The sequence below is a fragment of the Eptatretus burgeri genome, chromosome 3 (genome assembly GCF_056783735.1).
Source record: "Eptatretus burgeri isolate ZD-2024b chromosome 3, Ebu_testis_v1, whole genome shotgun sequence".
NCBI classification, from domain to species: domain Eukaryota; kingdom Metazoa; phylum Chordata; class Myxini; order Myxiniformes; family Myxinidae; genus Eptatretus; species Eptatretus burgeri.
The window spans coordinates 142,863,975-142,882,044 of record NC_140963.1 but is presented as its reverse complement, the minus strand read 5'-3'; the positions used below and the strand labels follow the sequence as shown (position 1 = coordinate 142,882,044).

At 44.6% G+C, this 18,070-nt stretch overlaps 1 protein-coding gene across 2 annotated transcripts in view; it reads right to left on the bottom strand.

Annotated features, from left to right (window-relative positions):
* Positions 1–16,833, bottom strand: part of MTX2 (metaxin 2) — a 58,406-nt gene extending 41,573 nt beyond the window's left edge. The window contains exons 1-3 of one of the 2 annotated variants that reach the window (XM_085876005.1): positions 16,629–16,833; positions 10,795–10,842; positions 4,660–4,706 (exon numbers count right to left, since the gene is read on the bottom strand). In XM_085876005.1, the coding sequence (XP_085732131.1) occupies positions 4,660–4,706; positions 10,795–10,842; positions 16,629–16,665 (132 nt within the window). In that variant the 5' untranslated portion in view covers positions 16,666–16,833. The remainder of the gene's footprint in view (positions 1–4,659; positions 4,707–10,794; positions 10,843–16,628) is intronic. The other variant, XM_085876004.1, reaches the window with a different exon arrangement.
* Between the last annotated feature and the right edge of the window lie 1,237 nt (positions 16,834–18,070).

Below are 18,070 nucleotides of genomic sequence, written 5' to 3'. Positions count from 1 at the left end.
TGAATCAACTTGCCTTCCCTTCCTGGAAGGCAAATCCGACCAAAGCCAATTTCCGTACATTCCAAAAAGCCCACAAGTGTGTCCACTCTCAGCAGAGCCAGAAAACAACATCTGTACAACTTCAAGAATGAACTTTCAAACTTGTCCACCTCGTATAAAACCCGGTGGCGCCTTGTTAAGGCTCTCTCTGGTGTATGCTCCCCTTCCGTCCTTTCTTTCTCTTCAAATGGCACCACAGCCGACTCAGCTCGTGAGAATATGAAAACCTCAAATCGGTGTTTGCTTTCAAATCTTTGTCCACAACTCCTCACTCTCGGTCCCCCAACCTACCCTGGCGTATCCAACTGCTCATGAACTTTGTATCTTTTGCATCTCATTGGGTAGAGAAGAGGTTTTTTTTTTCAACCTTCAACTCTGACTCTGCTACTGGACCGGACAGCATCAGCTCACGTGTCCTAAAACCCCTCTCTGCTGCTCTTGCACATCCTCTCTCTGGCCTTTTCACCCTATCATTTGCCGGAGGTCATCTTCCACCTGCTTGGAAATGAGCCAACACCACTGCATTACATAACCAAGATGCAAAAATGGATCCCCTTAACTACAGACCCAGCAGTTTACTTCCAATCATCAGCAAGGTCATGGAATCCATCATCACAGTTGATATGAAATCTTTCCTTTTCTCCAACTGCCTCATCTCAGATCACCATTTTGGTTTCAGACAGGGTCACTCCACCTTGGATGTGCTGCTTCGACTCACCAACCAATGGATGGAAGCCCTCAATGTCAGACATGATGTTGGGGCCATCTATCTGGACATATCTCGACAGTCTGAAATTTTGATACAATCTGGACAGTAACCCGCCTTACTCTCTAAACTCTCTGCCAATGGTATCCAAGGCCAACTCCACAGATGGCTTACCGACTTCCTCAAATCCAGTAGTCTCTCAATGGAATCCTTTTATCTCCACTGCCAATTAAGGCTGGAGTGCCCCAATGTAGTGTTCTGGGTTGATATGAAATCCTTCCAGTCCGATTCCTGATATTCATCAACAATCTCTGACTCTCTGGAAAATGCTCTTTTGCGATTTGGTGATGACTCAAACACCTGCCATGACAGTCCTCATCCTTCAGACAAGCAGATTGCAACCTCTCCTTCTCTTCAAACCTTGATAAAAATCACAAGATGGTCAAACACTTGGAACACATCTTTCAATCCTGACAAATGCCACACTCTCACTCTCAGAAAGAAACATCTGGCAAACCTTCCTATATCGTTTCTTAACAATCCTAAAATAAGTTCAGGCAATCAAACTCTCATCTGACTATCAGCCATGATCTTTCTTGGGCAAACCACATTTCAAAGTTGGCCTCCAAAGGATGCCAACTCGGCATCCTCCATCATAAAGTCCTTCCTTGGCACAACTGAACTCCGATCCACCTACAAGGCTTCATCCACAGCTTGGAGAACTACTCTCCCCTTTGAGCTGGTGCCTCTGCCTCACACCTTGTTGAGCTTGATGCTGTGGAAACCAAGGTCTTCAAAATCATTGAAATCTCCCACAATAAAGCAGACTATGGGACTATAAATTTCCCTACACAGACAGGTTGGTGGTCTCTGTCTTCTACTGCTGCCTTTCTGGTCTTGCACCCTCTGCTCTTTGCCCCCCCCCCCAACCACCACTCCCACCCTCAAGCCCACCTTCTTGCAAATTTCCAGTTTATCCTTCCTGAGAGTTTCCTTCTGTATCTGTCTTGTCCACTCTCCATGCATCCTTTTCTGCCTCCCATTGTTTGTCCAAGTATCGCTCTATTTTGTCCTTCAATTCTGCTGTGTGTCCGTGTGTCCGTCTCTCTCTCTCTCCTTTTGCTCTGTTGTGCCCTGGTCCATTCCATGTTCTAGCTCAAACACAAGCCTTGGCCTTGTATACAAATTTTTATCTTTTGCCTTTTTGGTTCACGAAAAAATATTTTCACGAAAAAAATAAGTGACCACTATATTCTTTATTGTTGTGTGTCTGCCTGTGTGCCTGTGTGCCTGTGTGCCCGTCTGCCTGTCTGCCTGTCTGCCTGTCTGCCTGTCTGTCTGCCTGTCTGCCCGTCTGCCTGTCTGCCCGTCTGCCTGTCTGCCCGTCTGTCTGTCTGTCTGTCTGTCTGTCTGTCTGTCTGTCTGTCTGTCTGTCTGTCTGTCCCGAGCATAGCTCTGTGGGTTTTGATCCGATCCTGATAAAATTTTGGTGGGAGGTTTATATCATGATCTAGTTGTGTTTTCCTGAAAATGGGCTTGGTGCGCCCATTATGGTCAGAGCCACCCCCAAAAAACGTGTTTTTAGGGGGTAGCCGATTTCAATTTGCATCTTCACCTAGGGGGTTTGTCGAATCTGACAGGGGTTTCAGTATTTGGTTAGCCCAATGGCACCTGCATAGCCTCACGGAGCTCGATTTTTCATTTTCGTCACAAGATTAAGGTCACAAGGTCACGAACTTAGAAAATTGCGAATTTTGACGTTAAAAATTTCTTCTCCTAGGGGTTTGTCGAATCTGGCAGGGGTTTCGGGATATGGTTAGCCCAATGGCACCTGCATAGCCCCACAGAGCTCGATTTTTCATTTTCATGCCAAGGTCAAGACCACAAGGCCACGAACTTAGAAAATAGTGAATTGTGTTTTTAGGGGGTAGCCGATTACAATTTGCATCTTCTCTGAGGGGGTTTGTCGAATCTGGCAGGGGTTTCGGTATTTGGTTAGCCCAATGGCACCTGCATAGCCCCACGGAGCTCGATTTTTCATTTTCATCCCAAGGTCAAGGTCACAAGGTCACGAACTTAGAAAATTGCGATTTTGACATAAAAATCCATCTTCGCCGAGGGGTTTGTCGAATCTGGCAGGGGTTTCGGTGTTTGGTTAGCCCAATGGCACCTGCATAGCCCCTCAGAGCTCGATTTTTCATTTTCGTCCCAAGGTCAAGGTCACAAGGTCACGAACTTAGAAAATTGCGATTTTTGACATAAAAATCCATCTTCCACGAGGGGTTTGTCGAATCTGGCAGTGGTTTCGGTATTTGGTTCGCCCAATGGCACCTGCATAAACCTGCACCCCACGGAGTTCGATTTTTCAATTTCGTCCCAAGGTCAAGGTCACAAGGTCACAAACTTAGAAAATTTCGAATTTTGACATAAAAATCATACGACCGCCCGAATTTTGAGAGCTGGGATGACAACATTTTTTATGCATAATATTGAAGTCATTCCCCACCTAAAGTCTTGAAACCATTTTGCTCTATCTCGAACACCTTGCCCGTGGCGCCCCCTTCAAGTTTGTTTTTACGCTTATTTCATCAAAGTATGGATAATTAATCCGAGGAGTGCGAAATGCCATATAGCCGATATGATGTTATATTGTTCCTGGAATGTTCCAGAGGAAGTTTTGCACCAAAGGTCATAATCCTTGACCTTTGACCTTTAAAGTTCACAACGGTCAAATTTTTCAAAGTTGTGGGAATCGAACCGGGTTTTCGACCTTCTTCGACAAACTAACTCCAATAAGCTATAGCACGTATCCTGTTTCCTTATTTTAATGCCCACAACATTGTTTTGTGACCTTTAAAGGTTATGCAAAGGTCAAATTTTTAAAGTTGTTGAACGAAACCGGGTTTTCGACATTTTGCAGCTAATAACCTGTCACTCGTACCACATCATGTTGATCATTTTTATAACTTGGTCAAACATTATCACATTTTCTCATCCTTGACTTCTGAAACAATCTACATCGTCAAATACCGCTCGAGAACCATCGTCGTCTACAGACTTGTCCCCTCTTAATTTTTTTTTTAAATAAATCATTTTCCTTCCATATTTATTCCTGCCATTCGTCTGTTTCATTTGCCTTTCACGATGGCTCCACCGATTCACACAGCATCTGTCGTGTCGGTGGAAACACCCGGTCACTCCCAATACCAAATCTAAAGCCCATTCACATTTTCCTTTTACTCCAAATATAGCAGAATGTCTGGCAGAATGCTAATTTATTGTGAAATGTTGATTTCCTGATAAAGACCATTGCTTCAAAGTATTTGATTTTACAGATTTGAAATCAAATAAATGAAATAAAAAATCGTCTCCCCATTTCAATCTAATTTGCGATGAACCGCGCGTGAGTGAACGAGAAAGGCATCCGATGACGATGCTATGCTTTAATGAGCACAGCATGCATGCCGTTTTGACGAATGTGCCATCTCGTGTACACGTGAGCAGAATAGAAAGAAAACATTCTAGGCAGCAGCATCACCTTACAATGCAAAAAAAAAAGCCTTCAGATGATGCCAGTCACAAAGATCTGATCAATGTTGCAGTTTAAAACACCATACATGATGCAAAAACATTTTAAGGATGTATGGGGATTTACAAATCGCACGAATCGCCTCTTCATCGCCGATGGATCTCCATACTATGATCAGATACAATCCCAAGGCACAGGTGCACCTCCGACTCTGTTCCAGCAGAACATTGTAAGAACAAACCCGAGATGGTATGATGGATCACTTTATACTGTTATGGTGAGTTTACAGTGTATGCTTGTGATATATGTGATTTATGTTGCAGCTCCTTCATGAACCTTACATAAACGTAAAAAATATATATTTATTTACATAACTATGTCATACCTGCACAGCCAAGCAGGATGCAGCATCTGACAGCAGAATTTGATCATCTTCAAAAAGATAATGCAACATTTTAGTGAACAATTCATCAAATGAACAATCCCATCCTATGACATCAAATAAGGCAATTGTATGTATGTAGTGTGGATGTATGTATTTCTGAAAATCACAGATAATCATAGAAAAAAAACAGGGCTGGTCCGATCTCCAACATATTTTGCATACCTGTTGGGAGTACCCAGGGTCAGGTCATGTGCACAAAGAAAAAAAAAATTCAGTGATGTTTTGGGGTTGCTGTGCTCCCTCTGGCACTGGGTGCCTTGAGTGTGTGCATGGCATCATGAAATTAGGAGATTACCAAGGAGACATTTTGGAGCGCAATGTTCAACCCAGTGTCAGAAAGCCGGGTCTCCATCGAAGGTCATGGGTCTTGCAGCAGTACAATGACCCCAAACACTTCAAAAAGCACCCAGGAATGGTTCAAGATAAAACGCTGTACTGTTCTTAAATGGCCAACAATGAGTCCAGATCTAAATCCCATTGAACACCTGTGGGGAGATCTGAAAACAGCAGTTGGGAGAAGGCACCGTTCAAATCTGGGAGAACTGGAGCAGGTTACACAAGAATAGTGGGTCAAACTACCAGTAGAAATGTGAAGGAAACTCATTCATGGATACAGGAAGTGTCTGTCAACAGTTATTTTGTCCAAAGGCCATGCTACCAAATATTAAGTCGAGGGTGTCAATAATTTTGTCAATGCCATTTCTTTTTATTTTCTCATTTAAAAGGATATACGAAGTTCTGAATGAAAAACAAGGGTTCTGTAATATTAACAGTGAAATAATAAATTGTGGAGATCAAATACTTTTGTCAATTTCAACTTATTTTTAGAGAAAATTGTGAGTTATTTGAAAAAAAAGTACAAGGGTGACAATACTTTTGGCCACGACAGTAGATTAAAAAATATATATTGAATGTTTCCAAAGTCAAGGCTCATGGAAGAGCTAGAACACAGAATGGATTCGTACACAACAGAACAAAAGGAACTGAAGAAAAAGGGGGGACACCAACAGCAGGGCAGAGGGACAAAATAGACAAAGACAGACAAACAAGGGATGCAGATAAGAATAAAGGGTAGGGTGGGATGCATGGGGTGGAGAAGATGAACATGGAAGCAAACTCTCAGGAAGGATAAACTGGAAAAAAAAAAAGTTCGGTGGGGGAGGTGGGCTGGGGGGGAAGGGGTGTAACAGGGATAGAAAAGATCATGGTTTTGAATGGGGGATGATCTGAGATGGTGGTAAACATATACCTGGAAGACCTGGAGGGAAAAATGAGATTTAAGAGATTGTGGAAGTCGATTCCATGGGCGAGAAAAAAAGAGGAACCAATGAGTGGAAGTGAGAGGTGATTCTTGATTTTGTGAGTTTAAACAGATGGGGGTTGATGGTGGACCACATGTGCCGTGCAGAAATCTGGGGGAGAGTGGGGGGATGAGGGGACAAAGGACTGAAACAGCAGAGGGTGCAAGACCAGAAAAAAAAAGATAGAGATCACTGACCTGTCTCCGATGAGAAAATGATACCCATAGACTCAGCTTCGTCGCGTGACATTCCATAAACTTCGAAGGCGTTGGTTTCCATGGCGTCAAGCTGAGCAAGATGTGAGGTATGGGAGCCAGCCCAAAGGGGAGAGTAGTCCTCCATCAAGCTGCGGATAAAGGCCTTGTAGGTGGATAGGAGTTCAGGTGTGCCAAGGAAGGACTTTGTACGACGGAGGTTGCCCAGCCGGCGGCTGTCTTTGGAGAAAACTTTGAAATGTAGTTTGCCCAAGAAAGATTATGGCTGATGGTGAGACCCAGGAGTTTCAATGGCTGAACCTCCTCAAGAGGATTGTTAAGAAAGTAGATGTGGAGGGTGGGGGAAGGGGATTGCCAGATGGTCCTTTCGGAGAGAGACAGTGAGAGTGTGAGATTTTTTCAGGATTGAAAGACATATTCCAAGTGTTTGACCAGCTTGTGATTTATTTCAAGGTCTGAAGAGTGGGAAGAGGCTGCAGCCTGCTTGTATGAAGGATGGGGGATGTCATGGCAGAAGATGGAGTCATCAACAAATATATGAAGGGGATTTTCCAGAGTCAGAGAGATCATTGATGGAGATCAGGAATAGGACTTGGTCCAGAACACTGCCTTCAGGCACTCCAGCCTTGACATGGAGAAGAGATTAAAGGATTCCGTTGAGAGTCATACTTTAGCTGGGAGAGTAAAGGTCAGTAAACCAAGTGTGGTGTTGGCCTTGGATGCCAGAGGCAGAGATTTTGGAGAGTAAGGCAGGATGCCATAGTTTATCAAAAGCACAAGGTATGTCCAGAGAGACAGCCCTGATTTCATGTCTGACATTGAAGGTCTCCATACATTGTAGAGAGAGTAGAAGCAGCAAGTCTATGGTAGAGTGACCTGGTCTGAATCTGAATTGGTGATCTGAGATGAGGTTATTGGAGAAAAGGAAAGATTTATCAACTGCAATGATTGATTTCATGACCCTGCTGATGATTGGAAGTAAGCAGTTAGCACTGCAGTTAAAGGGATCAGTTTTTGCACCTTTTTACCTCTGCAATCTGCGATGGACGGAGGTAATATCTTCACCTCAGTCTGTATGTCTGTTTGTTTGTTTGTGTAAAGGATATTGTTATGGATCCAGGATCCGAGTTTGACCACGAGGGGAAGCAATGGGGTTCCTCCCGAACACCCGGTCCTGGAGCCACGAGGCACAGATAACTTTGCACACCGGCGGGTTGCTGAGCAACCTCCAGTGCCGATTGGTACCGTCAATCTTGGCAGGGTTCGCATTACTTCGCGTGTTACTGTTTCTGGTGGATTGGCAGCATCAAGGGGGGTCTCATGCCCTCGATACATACCCGAGTTAACTTAACGTATCAGGTGCAGCCGAACAGAGCTGCCGAGTATGCACCAGCTAATAAGAGCAAATTAGTGGGGCAGAACTTCGCGGATAACCTGTGTGTAAGACTAGGTTGGACCAATGGAGAAAGAGACAGAAAGAGCTGGATACATTTTTAATATAAGCAATTTATTATACAACATGTGAAATGGAAACCTTTACAAAAAGGATAATAGAAGACAGTGTAGACCTAACCCGAAACAAGGAACTTCTACAATCTTATTTACACCAACACAACAGGTGTCATCAGACACACACACAAATTAGAAATCAAAGAAAGATAAAGTATGAGGAGTTGATGATCTCTATGGTACCTGGCGTGGCTGATGGGCCCACGCTTCCCAGTCGCTTAGGAGGGGGAGGGGTGGGGGGAGGAAACTGGGGGTGTCCAAGGTACATGAGTAAGGAGGGTGCAAATGAGGTGCAATTAAATGCAGGTGGGTGCAGATAAGGAAAAATGAGAATGCATGTCTGTGGGATTGCTCTTTTAGCTATCGTGCATCCACAGCAGATGAGACAGAAGACAAGAGACAGAACGTGCAAGAGGAAGACTTAACAATGACGTGTGACGAGGTCTGTAAATGTAAAAGCTAACAATCGGATATCTACGATTGGTCTGGCATTTCATTCACTCGCCCACCCAGCGCTCTGCTCTGCATACTCTGTAACGCCTTCCTCCTCACACAGTTGATCAAGTCAGAACTGTCCCCTCAGCACACAGACCTCAGCAACTACCTCAGACTCTCAACCAACCTCTCGCTACTCAACCACTTTATAACTCTTCTTCAATGACTTTGCAGGGTGTTTTATAGACATCTGGTAAGGGAGGAGCCCAAAGTCAGACAGGACGATCAGTAGGCATTTCCCAACGCCCCAATTGGTGCATGGACGCTTTCCCAAGAAGTAGCCCTGCCCCTGCAAGGCTCCAAACCTGAAAATGGCCTCATTCGCCCCTGAATTCGGCCATGCGACGGAGCTCCAAGATCAACAAGGAGCGTGGGTTTCTGGGAGCACTTTCCGGCTATGAATGTGTGCTGGGTACCAAATGGGGATCGTGAATGAGTGGAGCACCAGGGCTATTCAGACGACGTTAAACAAATTCCAGCACATACTTGCGCTTCAAGCTACATGAAAAAATGTTCCGAACACAAGCATCCGCAATGGTGCTGGAACACATGGTACATCCGCAATGGAACACAAGCATCCGTCCATGGTTCCCTGATATCCTCAAATGACAGTGGTGAGCATCCGGGATGCTGACTGTGCGGCGTTCATAGCAGTTGTGGGGAGGTGGTTGAAGTGTTTGGAGCAGTTGTGGTGAAGTGATTGAAGCGTCGGTTATTGTGGGGATTTTTAGGAAGGCGTTGTGGCGGTCGTACGAAGGATGTGGAGTTGTGGTTTAAGTACGGAGAAGGTTGAAACGAAGTATCTGTTGGGAAATGGCACGAGGTTTGAACAGGGTTTTGACGGCATATCGTGGGTTGAGAGACATAATGTTGTAACTGCATTTTTGGCGAGGTTGAATGGAATGGCTCTCATGTCGAACAAAAAAAGTGTGATGATGTTAGCCAATTTAGATGAAAGATGATCTTGGTCAAATGACAGTGTGAGAAAGATAGAGAGAAGATATGCAAGAATAGACAAGCAGGTTTTTAAGCCACAAGAGCCAACACTGTCAGGTCCAGTCGTGGTCAGAAACGTGTCCACCTTCTCAGGTGCAAAAGATACAGAGTCCAGGAGCAGTTGGGTGTGACTGTGTAAGGCGGGTATGGATAGCAAGGGATTGGGGACACAAGATTTGGAAGCAAACACAGAATTGAGGCAATCGGCCTTCTCACGAGTGGAGTCGGCTGTGATGCCAGTTGAAGAGAGAGAAGGGATGGTGGGAGAGAGCATACTCCACAGAGAGGCTGAACAGGGTGCCACCAGGTTTGAGAGGAGGGAGACAATTTTGAAAGTTCAATCGTTGCCACTGGGAGACATCCTGGTTGGAAAGTTCACAGATTGAGTGTGACATGGAGTCACAGAAGTCCTTTGTTGAAATGCCATGGCTGATAAGAGAGGTACCAACACCCAGCAGCCAACATGCATGCTGACTATTGAAATCACCACATATGAGGAAGACATAGTTGGGATGAGTAGTTAAAAGTTGATCCATATTGTATGTCCTCAACGTTTACTCAGATCTTCTTCTAACTTTCTTGAATCATGTCTGCTATAAATTGGCCAACACCCTCAACCTCCCTCCCCCCCCCCCCCATACAAATATGAAGATAACTCCTCAGTGAGTGCTGAAAAAGTGAACCATCAATCAACATGTAAAAAGTGCATTTATGGGGTGCACGTACAGGGTGCATGTATAAAGATTTAAAAGTCGAAACAAATATAATCAAAAGTACAATAGCAAGAAGCCGACCATTGGGCCATTTAAAAGATTCCAGGCAGGTGGATTATCAGTGTGTCAGTGAAATATTGAGCAAAGCATCACATGTCAGTTCCTGCTTTATTACACGTATAAGCAGCACCAGGCGCTGACAAGGCCCGTTTCCGTCACTAAGTGTAAGTGACAATATTTTAATAAAACGCTATGGCTGTTCAAAGCAAGGAGCCTTTGCGAAAGAGACATGGCAGCGGCTGGGAATTGCACTTCACATGCACTTTCACAGATCTACCGTGAAGGCGAGCATGCAGCCGAAGGTTATTAACTCCAAACTTATCGTAGTAAATGTAAAGTGATAGTAAAAGCTTGTTTGTGAAGGACGGGCAAATGAAATTATTTTCCTACTGAAAAGGAAACATTGGTGTCAGTCGAGGTCAAAGATGTAAAAAAAAATAAAAAAATTTTAAAGCACAGACGTGGCCACATTGATAGTTAAACGCATAATGCGTATGGAATTGTATGGTTGAAAGAAAAAAAAGAAAAAAAACGAACCAGTGAATCAATGAATAAATCAACGAACACAGAGAGTGAGAAAATATTCGATGAGAATATCAAAAGTATTTTCTTGGTGCAATCTCCAAAGAAAACAAAAATATCAGTGGAGTTTAAAAAAGTAACTTATTTCAGTGATAATGAAAGAGCGACCGGGGCAGGATGTCACTACCGGGGCAGGGTGTCACTACCGGGGCAGGGTGTCACTACCGGGGCAGGGTGTCACTACCCTCTCACACAACTGCTCACCTGTTGGGAGCTGGTACAAGGAGGCATTCTCAGGCCATGGCTCAGCAGCTGATGAAAGCAAAACAAAAGTTAAAGAAACTTCAATGAGTGTGAAACTTGCGATCAAATGAATATCGACTTGTGAAGCTATTTATAATATCACCAAGATGTGCAGGTAATCTGTGCTTATGGCAGTCATCCAACATTTCAACAATAAACCATGTTACCTTACGCACAGGGCACTGCAACTGGTGTACTGAACACAATCGTCATGAGGTGGGGAGGGGAGGGGGGAGCACTAACATCACTCCCAGTACACAAGATTTGCTTCTCCAAACACCTCACCTCACTGGTCAGTCCTCCAGAACTTTACAAAAGTAGCAGTACCTCACCCTGCCCACACTCATTAAACGAGCCATTCCTCCCAACTTGACAAAACAAGCCGTGTTTCACATTCATCACAGAACTCCCATCGCCAACCACCACTCACTTCGCTCTGCCTTCTCATCAAATGAGACATGCAGCCCGCCTGAGTAAACGAAACAAGCCGCGCCTCCCCCCACAGTGAACGAGCCGCGCCTCCCCCCACAGTGAACGAGCCGCGCCTCCCCCCACAGTGAACGAGCCGCGCCTCCCCCCACAGTGAACGAGCCGCGCCTCCCTCCACAGTGAACGAGCCGCGCCTCCCCCCACAGTGAACGAGCCGCGCCTCCCCCCACAGTGAATGAGCCGTGCCTCCCCCCCGCAGTGAAAGAGCCGCTTCGTCAACAAGCCGGCCGGCGGGACCCGCCCCGTCGACAAGCTTATTAAAAAAAAACCTCACTGCGATGTAAACACCATGTTATTAAAAACACCTCACTGCGATGTAAACACCATGTTATTAAAAACACCTCACTGCGATGTAAACGCCATGTTATTAAAAACACCTCACTGCGATGTAAACGTCATGTTATTAAAAACACCTCACTGCGATGTAAACGTCATGTTATTAAAAACACCTCACTGCGATGTAAACGTCATGTTATTAAAAACACCTCACTGCGATGTAACCACCATGTTATTAAAAACACCTCACTGCGATGTAACCACCATGTTATTAAAAACACCTCACTGCGATGTAACCACCATGTTATTAAAAACACCTCACTGCGATGTAAACACCATGTAATTAAAAACACCTCACTGTGATGTGAACACCATGTTATTAAAAACACCTCACTGTGATGTGAACACCATGTTATTAAAAACACCTCACTGCATTGTAAACCTCGTGTTATTAAAAACACCTCACTGCGATGTAAACACCATGTTATTAAAAACACCTCACTGCGATGTAAACACCATGTTATTAAAAACACCTCACTGCGATGCAAACACCATCTTAATGAAAGCACCATGTTATTAAAAACACCTCACTGCATTGTAAACCTCGTGTTATTAAAAACACCTCACTGCGATGTAAACACCATGTTATTAAAAACACCTCACTGCGATGTAAACACCATGTTAACAAAAACACCTCACTGCGATGTGAATACCATGTAAATAAAAACACCTCACTGTGATGTGAACACCATGTAATTAAAAATACCTCACTGCGATGTAAACACAATCTTAATAAAAACACCTCACTGCGATGTAAACACCATGTTATTAAAAAACACCTCACTGCGATGTGAATACCATGTAAATAAAAACACCTCACTGCAATGTAAACGTCGTGTTATTAAAAACACCTCACTGCGATGTAAACACCATCTTAATAAAAACACCTCACTGCGATGTGAACACCATGTTATTAAAAACACCTCACTGCGATGTAAACACCATGTTATTAAAAACACCTCACTGCGATGTAAACACCATGTTATTAAAAACACCTCACTGCGGTGTGAACACGATGTTATTAAAAACACCTCACTGCGGTGTGAACACCATGTTATTAAAAACACCTCTCTGCGGTGTGAACACCATGTTATTAAAAACACCTCACTGCGATGTAAACACCATGTTAATAAAAACACCTCACTGCGATGTAAACATCATGTTATTAAAAACACCTCACTGCGATGTAAACACCATGTTATTAAAAACACCTCACTGCGATGTGAACATCATGTTATTAAAAACACCTCACTGCGATGTAAACACCATGTTAATAAAAACACCTCACTGCGATGTGAACACCATGTAAATAAAAACACCTCACTGTGATGTGAACACCATGTTATTAAAAACACCTCACTGCGATGTAAACACCATGTAAATAAAAGCACCTCACTGCGATGTAAACACCATGTTATTAAAAACACCTCACTGCGATGTAAACACCATGTTAATAAAAACACCTCACTGTGATGTGAACACCATGTTATTAAAAACACCTCACTGCGATGTGAACACAATGTTATTAAAAACACCTCACTGCGATGTGAACACCATGTTAATAAAAACACCTCACTGCGATGTGAGCACCATGTTATTAAAAACACCTCCCTGTGATGTAAACACCATGTAAATAAAAACACCTCACTGCGTTGTAAACACCATGTAAATAAAAACACCTCACTGCGATGTAAACACCATGTAAATAAAAACACCTCACTGTGATGTGAACACCATGTTATTAAAAACACCTCACTGTGATGTGAACACGATGTTATTAAAAACACCTCACTGCAATGTAAACACCATGTTATTAAAAACACCTCACTGCGATGTAAATACCATGTTATTAAAAACACCTCACTGCGATGTAAACACCATGTTAATAAAAACACCTAACTGCGATGTGAACACCATGTTAATAAAAACACCTCACTGCGATGTGAACACCATGTTAATAAAAACACCTCACTGCAATGTGAACACCATGTTATTAAAAATACTTAACGTCACGGTCATTCAAAACACCTCACCCCGCGTCACTATGGAGACAAGCTTGTTTGACCAATGACAAGTGCGCAAGTTGCCGTTGTCATGATTTACACCAATGAGAATGCCAGCATTTATTTTGCAAATTTATTTGTAAATTCGTGACATGACATTTTTAGCTCATATTGTTGTGGGGCCGAGTTTCGGTGGTGAGCACGACCGCGAGGTGGAGCATTAGAGTCGGCTCCACCGAACACCCGGAATCGAGGTCGTACCTTTCAGATAAATCCGAAAGGTCACGGGTCCCTTATCGGACCGAAGATTGCCAATAGGCCGAACACTTAGGATAGGGTCAATTGCCAATTTCAATATACCTAAATACCCACGTCGTCCAAACTACCGGGGAAATTCAGTCGAGGCAGGATCTGCGCGATCCGGGCCGTTACCGAGCTGGATCCGAGTCGTACCCCGAGCGGAGGGTACCAGATTCCTGCCGGGCCGATTGCACGATTACGGCAACAATGAAGCCTCCTAATTCCCGTTCGCAGCGTGGCAAACCAAGGATAGAAAGGACAAGGACGAGCTGGGACATTGAACAAGAGGGGAATTTATTTTCAATAATCGGGGGACGAGGGGAAGAATAATTGGGAGGGAACACAGAGCAGATTTATCACGACTAAGCAAGGCAAATAATGTGAAACAAAAAGCACTTAACAATTCTACTTATCAGACGGGGCCCACAGACACACACACGCACACACGAATACCCAGAAGAAATTATGGCTGCACCTTTATTGATACCCCGAGCTCTTCGGGAAGGTGAGGTGGAGGTAAGGATAACATGCTGGCTACCTGGCCGCGTTCACGCGGCTCGATGTTCCTTACCTTCCCGGAGCTCCAGTCGCCAAAAGCACGGACCAGGGAAGCCGAACCCAGAGGAGGCGAGACGAGGTGATCACCCCCGATGAAACGGTCGACCGCTCGCTGCAACGCGCCAGACGAGACACCTCCGATGCGCGGGATGCAGTCTGCCGCAGACCCAGATAGACGCACTTCGAGACACCCGGGACGCAAACTCTTTTTGCTCGCCCCGACAACCACACTCCACGCTCCACGCTCGTCCCGACAACCACACTCCACCCTCGTCCCGACAACCACTCTTTTGGAGGGAGCCGCTTCTTATCCTGGCCACTCACCTCCTGATTGGTCGGACCCATTGCGCGATTCCCTGGCCGTCTCCCATTGGACAGGCCCACGGTAGGCGGGGCAACTCCCACTCTTCTGGGTGGAGTCCCGATCGGAGGCGTTTGTAACTCCGCCTAACTCCTCATCTAAGATCACGTGCGTAATGGCGATGGTGTTGAGTGGGAGACGGGGCGGGTGAGACGCCCGCTCCTTGCCGATTGGCCAAAGAGGGACGCCATGCCGACATTAAACTCCGCCCACACATGTGCTCGCTCGCCGCGAAGAATTCCCGTGAGCAGTGTGCTGTTGTTGTGAAAGCGAAGATGGTCGTTGTTGTAAGTGATGTAAAAATCCTATCTATAAAATAACCCACAGCGCACGTACAATTATTTCCCATTAGACACAGGGCAGGGGATGGATTCTAACTATACACATGTACTTACCGATATAACTGATCGAAAGGACCTGGCTGGTGTGTGCAGCAAGCTTCCAAATTCATAACAATATCACCTGGAACATCGTTCGAGCGAGCTTATGGGAGTCCGTCCGTCCGTCCGTCCACAAATACTTGTAACTCCACGTGTGATTTCAATGAAACTTTCCCACAACCTTCAACACCGTATATGTACCAAAGTTTGTTGATGGCATAAACCATGGGCTCAATACCCCTGGGCGCTCACCTGGTCGTGGCTGGATGTGATAACCAGGGAACCACTGGTAGGTGTGGACGACCCACAAAATATGTAACAAGGAAGAAAGTAAATCCCCATGGATTCTTTGTTAACGCCCTGAACAAACTTTGGTGCATCACGGGTGATGAAGGTTGTGGTCAAATCTCATTGAAATCGTGTGTGTGTGTGTGTGTGTGTGTGTGTGTGTGTGTGTGTGTGTGTGTGTGTGTGTGTGTGTGTGTGTGTGTGTGTGTGTGTGTGTGTGTGTGTGTGTGTGTGTGTGTGTCGTTTCAGAGAAGAAAGCAAATACCTTGATTTTTTTAACTCACCTGGAACTTCGTTCCAGGTGAGCTCATTAACATTTCACCCTCTTCCACGGATACAATGTCCATTCGAGATATCTATCTATCTATCTATCTATCTATCTATCTATCTATCTCATATATCTCATATATCTCATATATCTCATATATCTCATATATCTCATATATCTCATATATCTCATATATCTCATATATCTCATATATCTCATATATCTCATATATCTCATATATCTCATATATCTCTATATCTCTCTCTCTCTCTCTCTCTCTCTCTCTCTCTCTCTCTCTCTCTCTCTCTCTCTCTCTCTCTCTCTCTCTCTCTCTCTCTCTCTCTCTCTCTCTCTCTCTCTCTCTCTCTCTCTCTCTCTCTCTCTCTCTCTCTCTCTCTCTCTCTCTCTCTCTCTCTCTCTCTCTCTCTCTCTCTCTCTCTCTCTCTCTCTCTCTCTCTCTCTCTCTCTCTCTCTCTCTCTCTCTCTCTCTCTCTCTCTCTCTCTCTCTCTCTCTCTCTCTCTCTCTCTCTCTCTCTCTCTCTCTCTCTCTCTCTCTCTCTCTCTCTCTCTCTCTCTCTCTCTCTCTCTCTCTCTCTCTCTCTCTCTCTCTCTCTCTCTCTCTCTCTCTCTCTCTCTCTCTCTCTCTCTCTCTCTCTCTCTCTCTCTCTCTCTATATATATATATATATATATATATATATATATATATATATATATATATATATATATATATATATATCATACATCATTTTAACCTTCACCTCAGCAATCACAACATCAAAGGCAAATCCACAAACCCACCCCTGGCCTCACCTGCCATTTGGCTCGCCAGGCTCTCCACAGACAACATGTCCACTGGTTTTCTTCACGAAACCTAACAATATGGTGTGTTGTTGAACAAGGCAAAGCACGGCAAAAAATAACAATAAATAAATGCCACAGCAGCTCAAGCCCACCACGACGAGTGTCGAAAAAGCGGACGCTCTGACGTCATTACGCTACTTCGAAACAGTTTTCGCGTTTTCAGATCAAAAAAAGAAAATCTACCAGTAAACTGTGAAAATAAGCCGAATTAAAACAATGTTAAACGAACAAAGAGTAATTTAATTAACGGACTTCGATTCAAAGCAGAAACATTGCTGCTGACTACACCATCATGGAGCGTGCTACCGCACAATTATCGCTCGAGCGAAGCGACACTTCCCGCCAAATAATTCGGAAACGCCCCGCCCCCTCTCGTTAAACGCCCCCTTCTGACAGAGGAAGGAAGATAAACACAGGGGATATTAATTAATAGAATATTAATTGGAGTTTACAGATTTACATGCCACAAAATACGGAACATCGACTTGAAAAATTCCTAAACAACACAAAATCTGTCATCTCTGCTCATACACCGCCTCGGCCCTTCTTCCCGTCCGCCTGCTGTTCTTCTTCTTTAATTTTACCCCACGTGACTGTGCCTGGAATCGTTTTGTGGGCGGTGCTTGTGCCTCTGATCCAATGTTACTTCAAGTTGGAATTGACTTGTTTCGAGTGCCGGTGATAACTCGCCTGACCTTGACGGGGAACACCGGGCGGGTGATCTTTAAAGGTCCATCAACTGCTTGTTTGACGTCCACCCAAAGGATAGAACGGACATTGATGAATCTGTCTGCATTGGAAACACCAGGATGCAGTTGAAAGCTGCGTCGGGATTTGAACCCAAGCGAAACAGCTCTCGGATGGGAGTGTGTATCCTCCACACTGTCCTGCCGGGTCTGAATGAAAAATCAATTCCAAAACATCTCACATGTCCATACACGACAAGGCCAACAGTATGCGGACACCTGCTCGTCCAACATGTCATTCCAAAATCATGGGAATTCATATGGAGTTGGTCCCCCCCTTTGCTGCTGGAACAGCCTCCACTCTTCTGGGAAGGTTTTCCACAAGATGTTCGACCATTGCTGCGGGGATTTGCTTCCATTCAGCCACAAGAGCATTCATGAGATCGGCCACTGATGTTGGGCGATTAGGGCTGGCTCCCAGTCGGCATTCCAATTCATCCCAAAGGTGTTCAGTAGGATTGAGGTCAGGGCTCTGTGTAGGACAGTCAAGTTATTCAACACCGATCTCGACAAACCATTTCTGTATGGACCTCCCTTTGTGCACAGGGACATTGTCATGCTGAAACAGGAAAGGGCCTTCCTCAAACTGTTGTCACAAAGTTGTAAGCACAGAATCTTCTGGAATGTCATTATATGCTGTAGTGT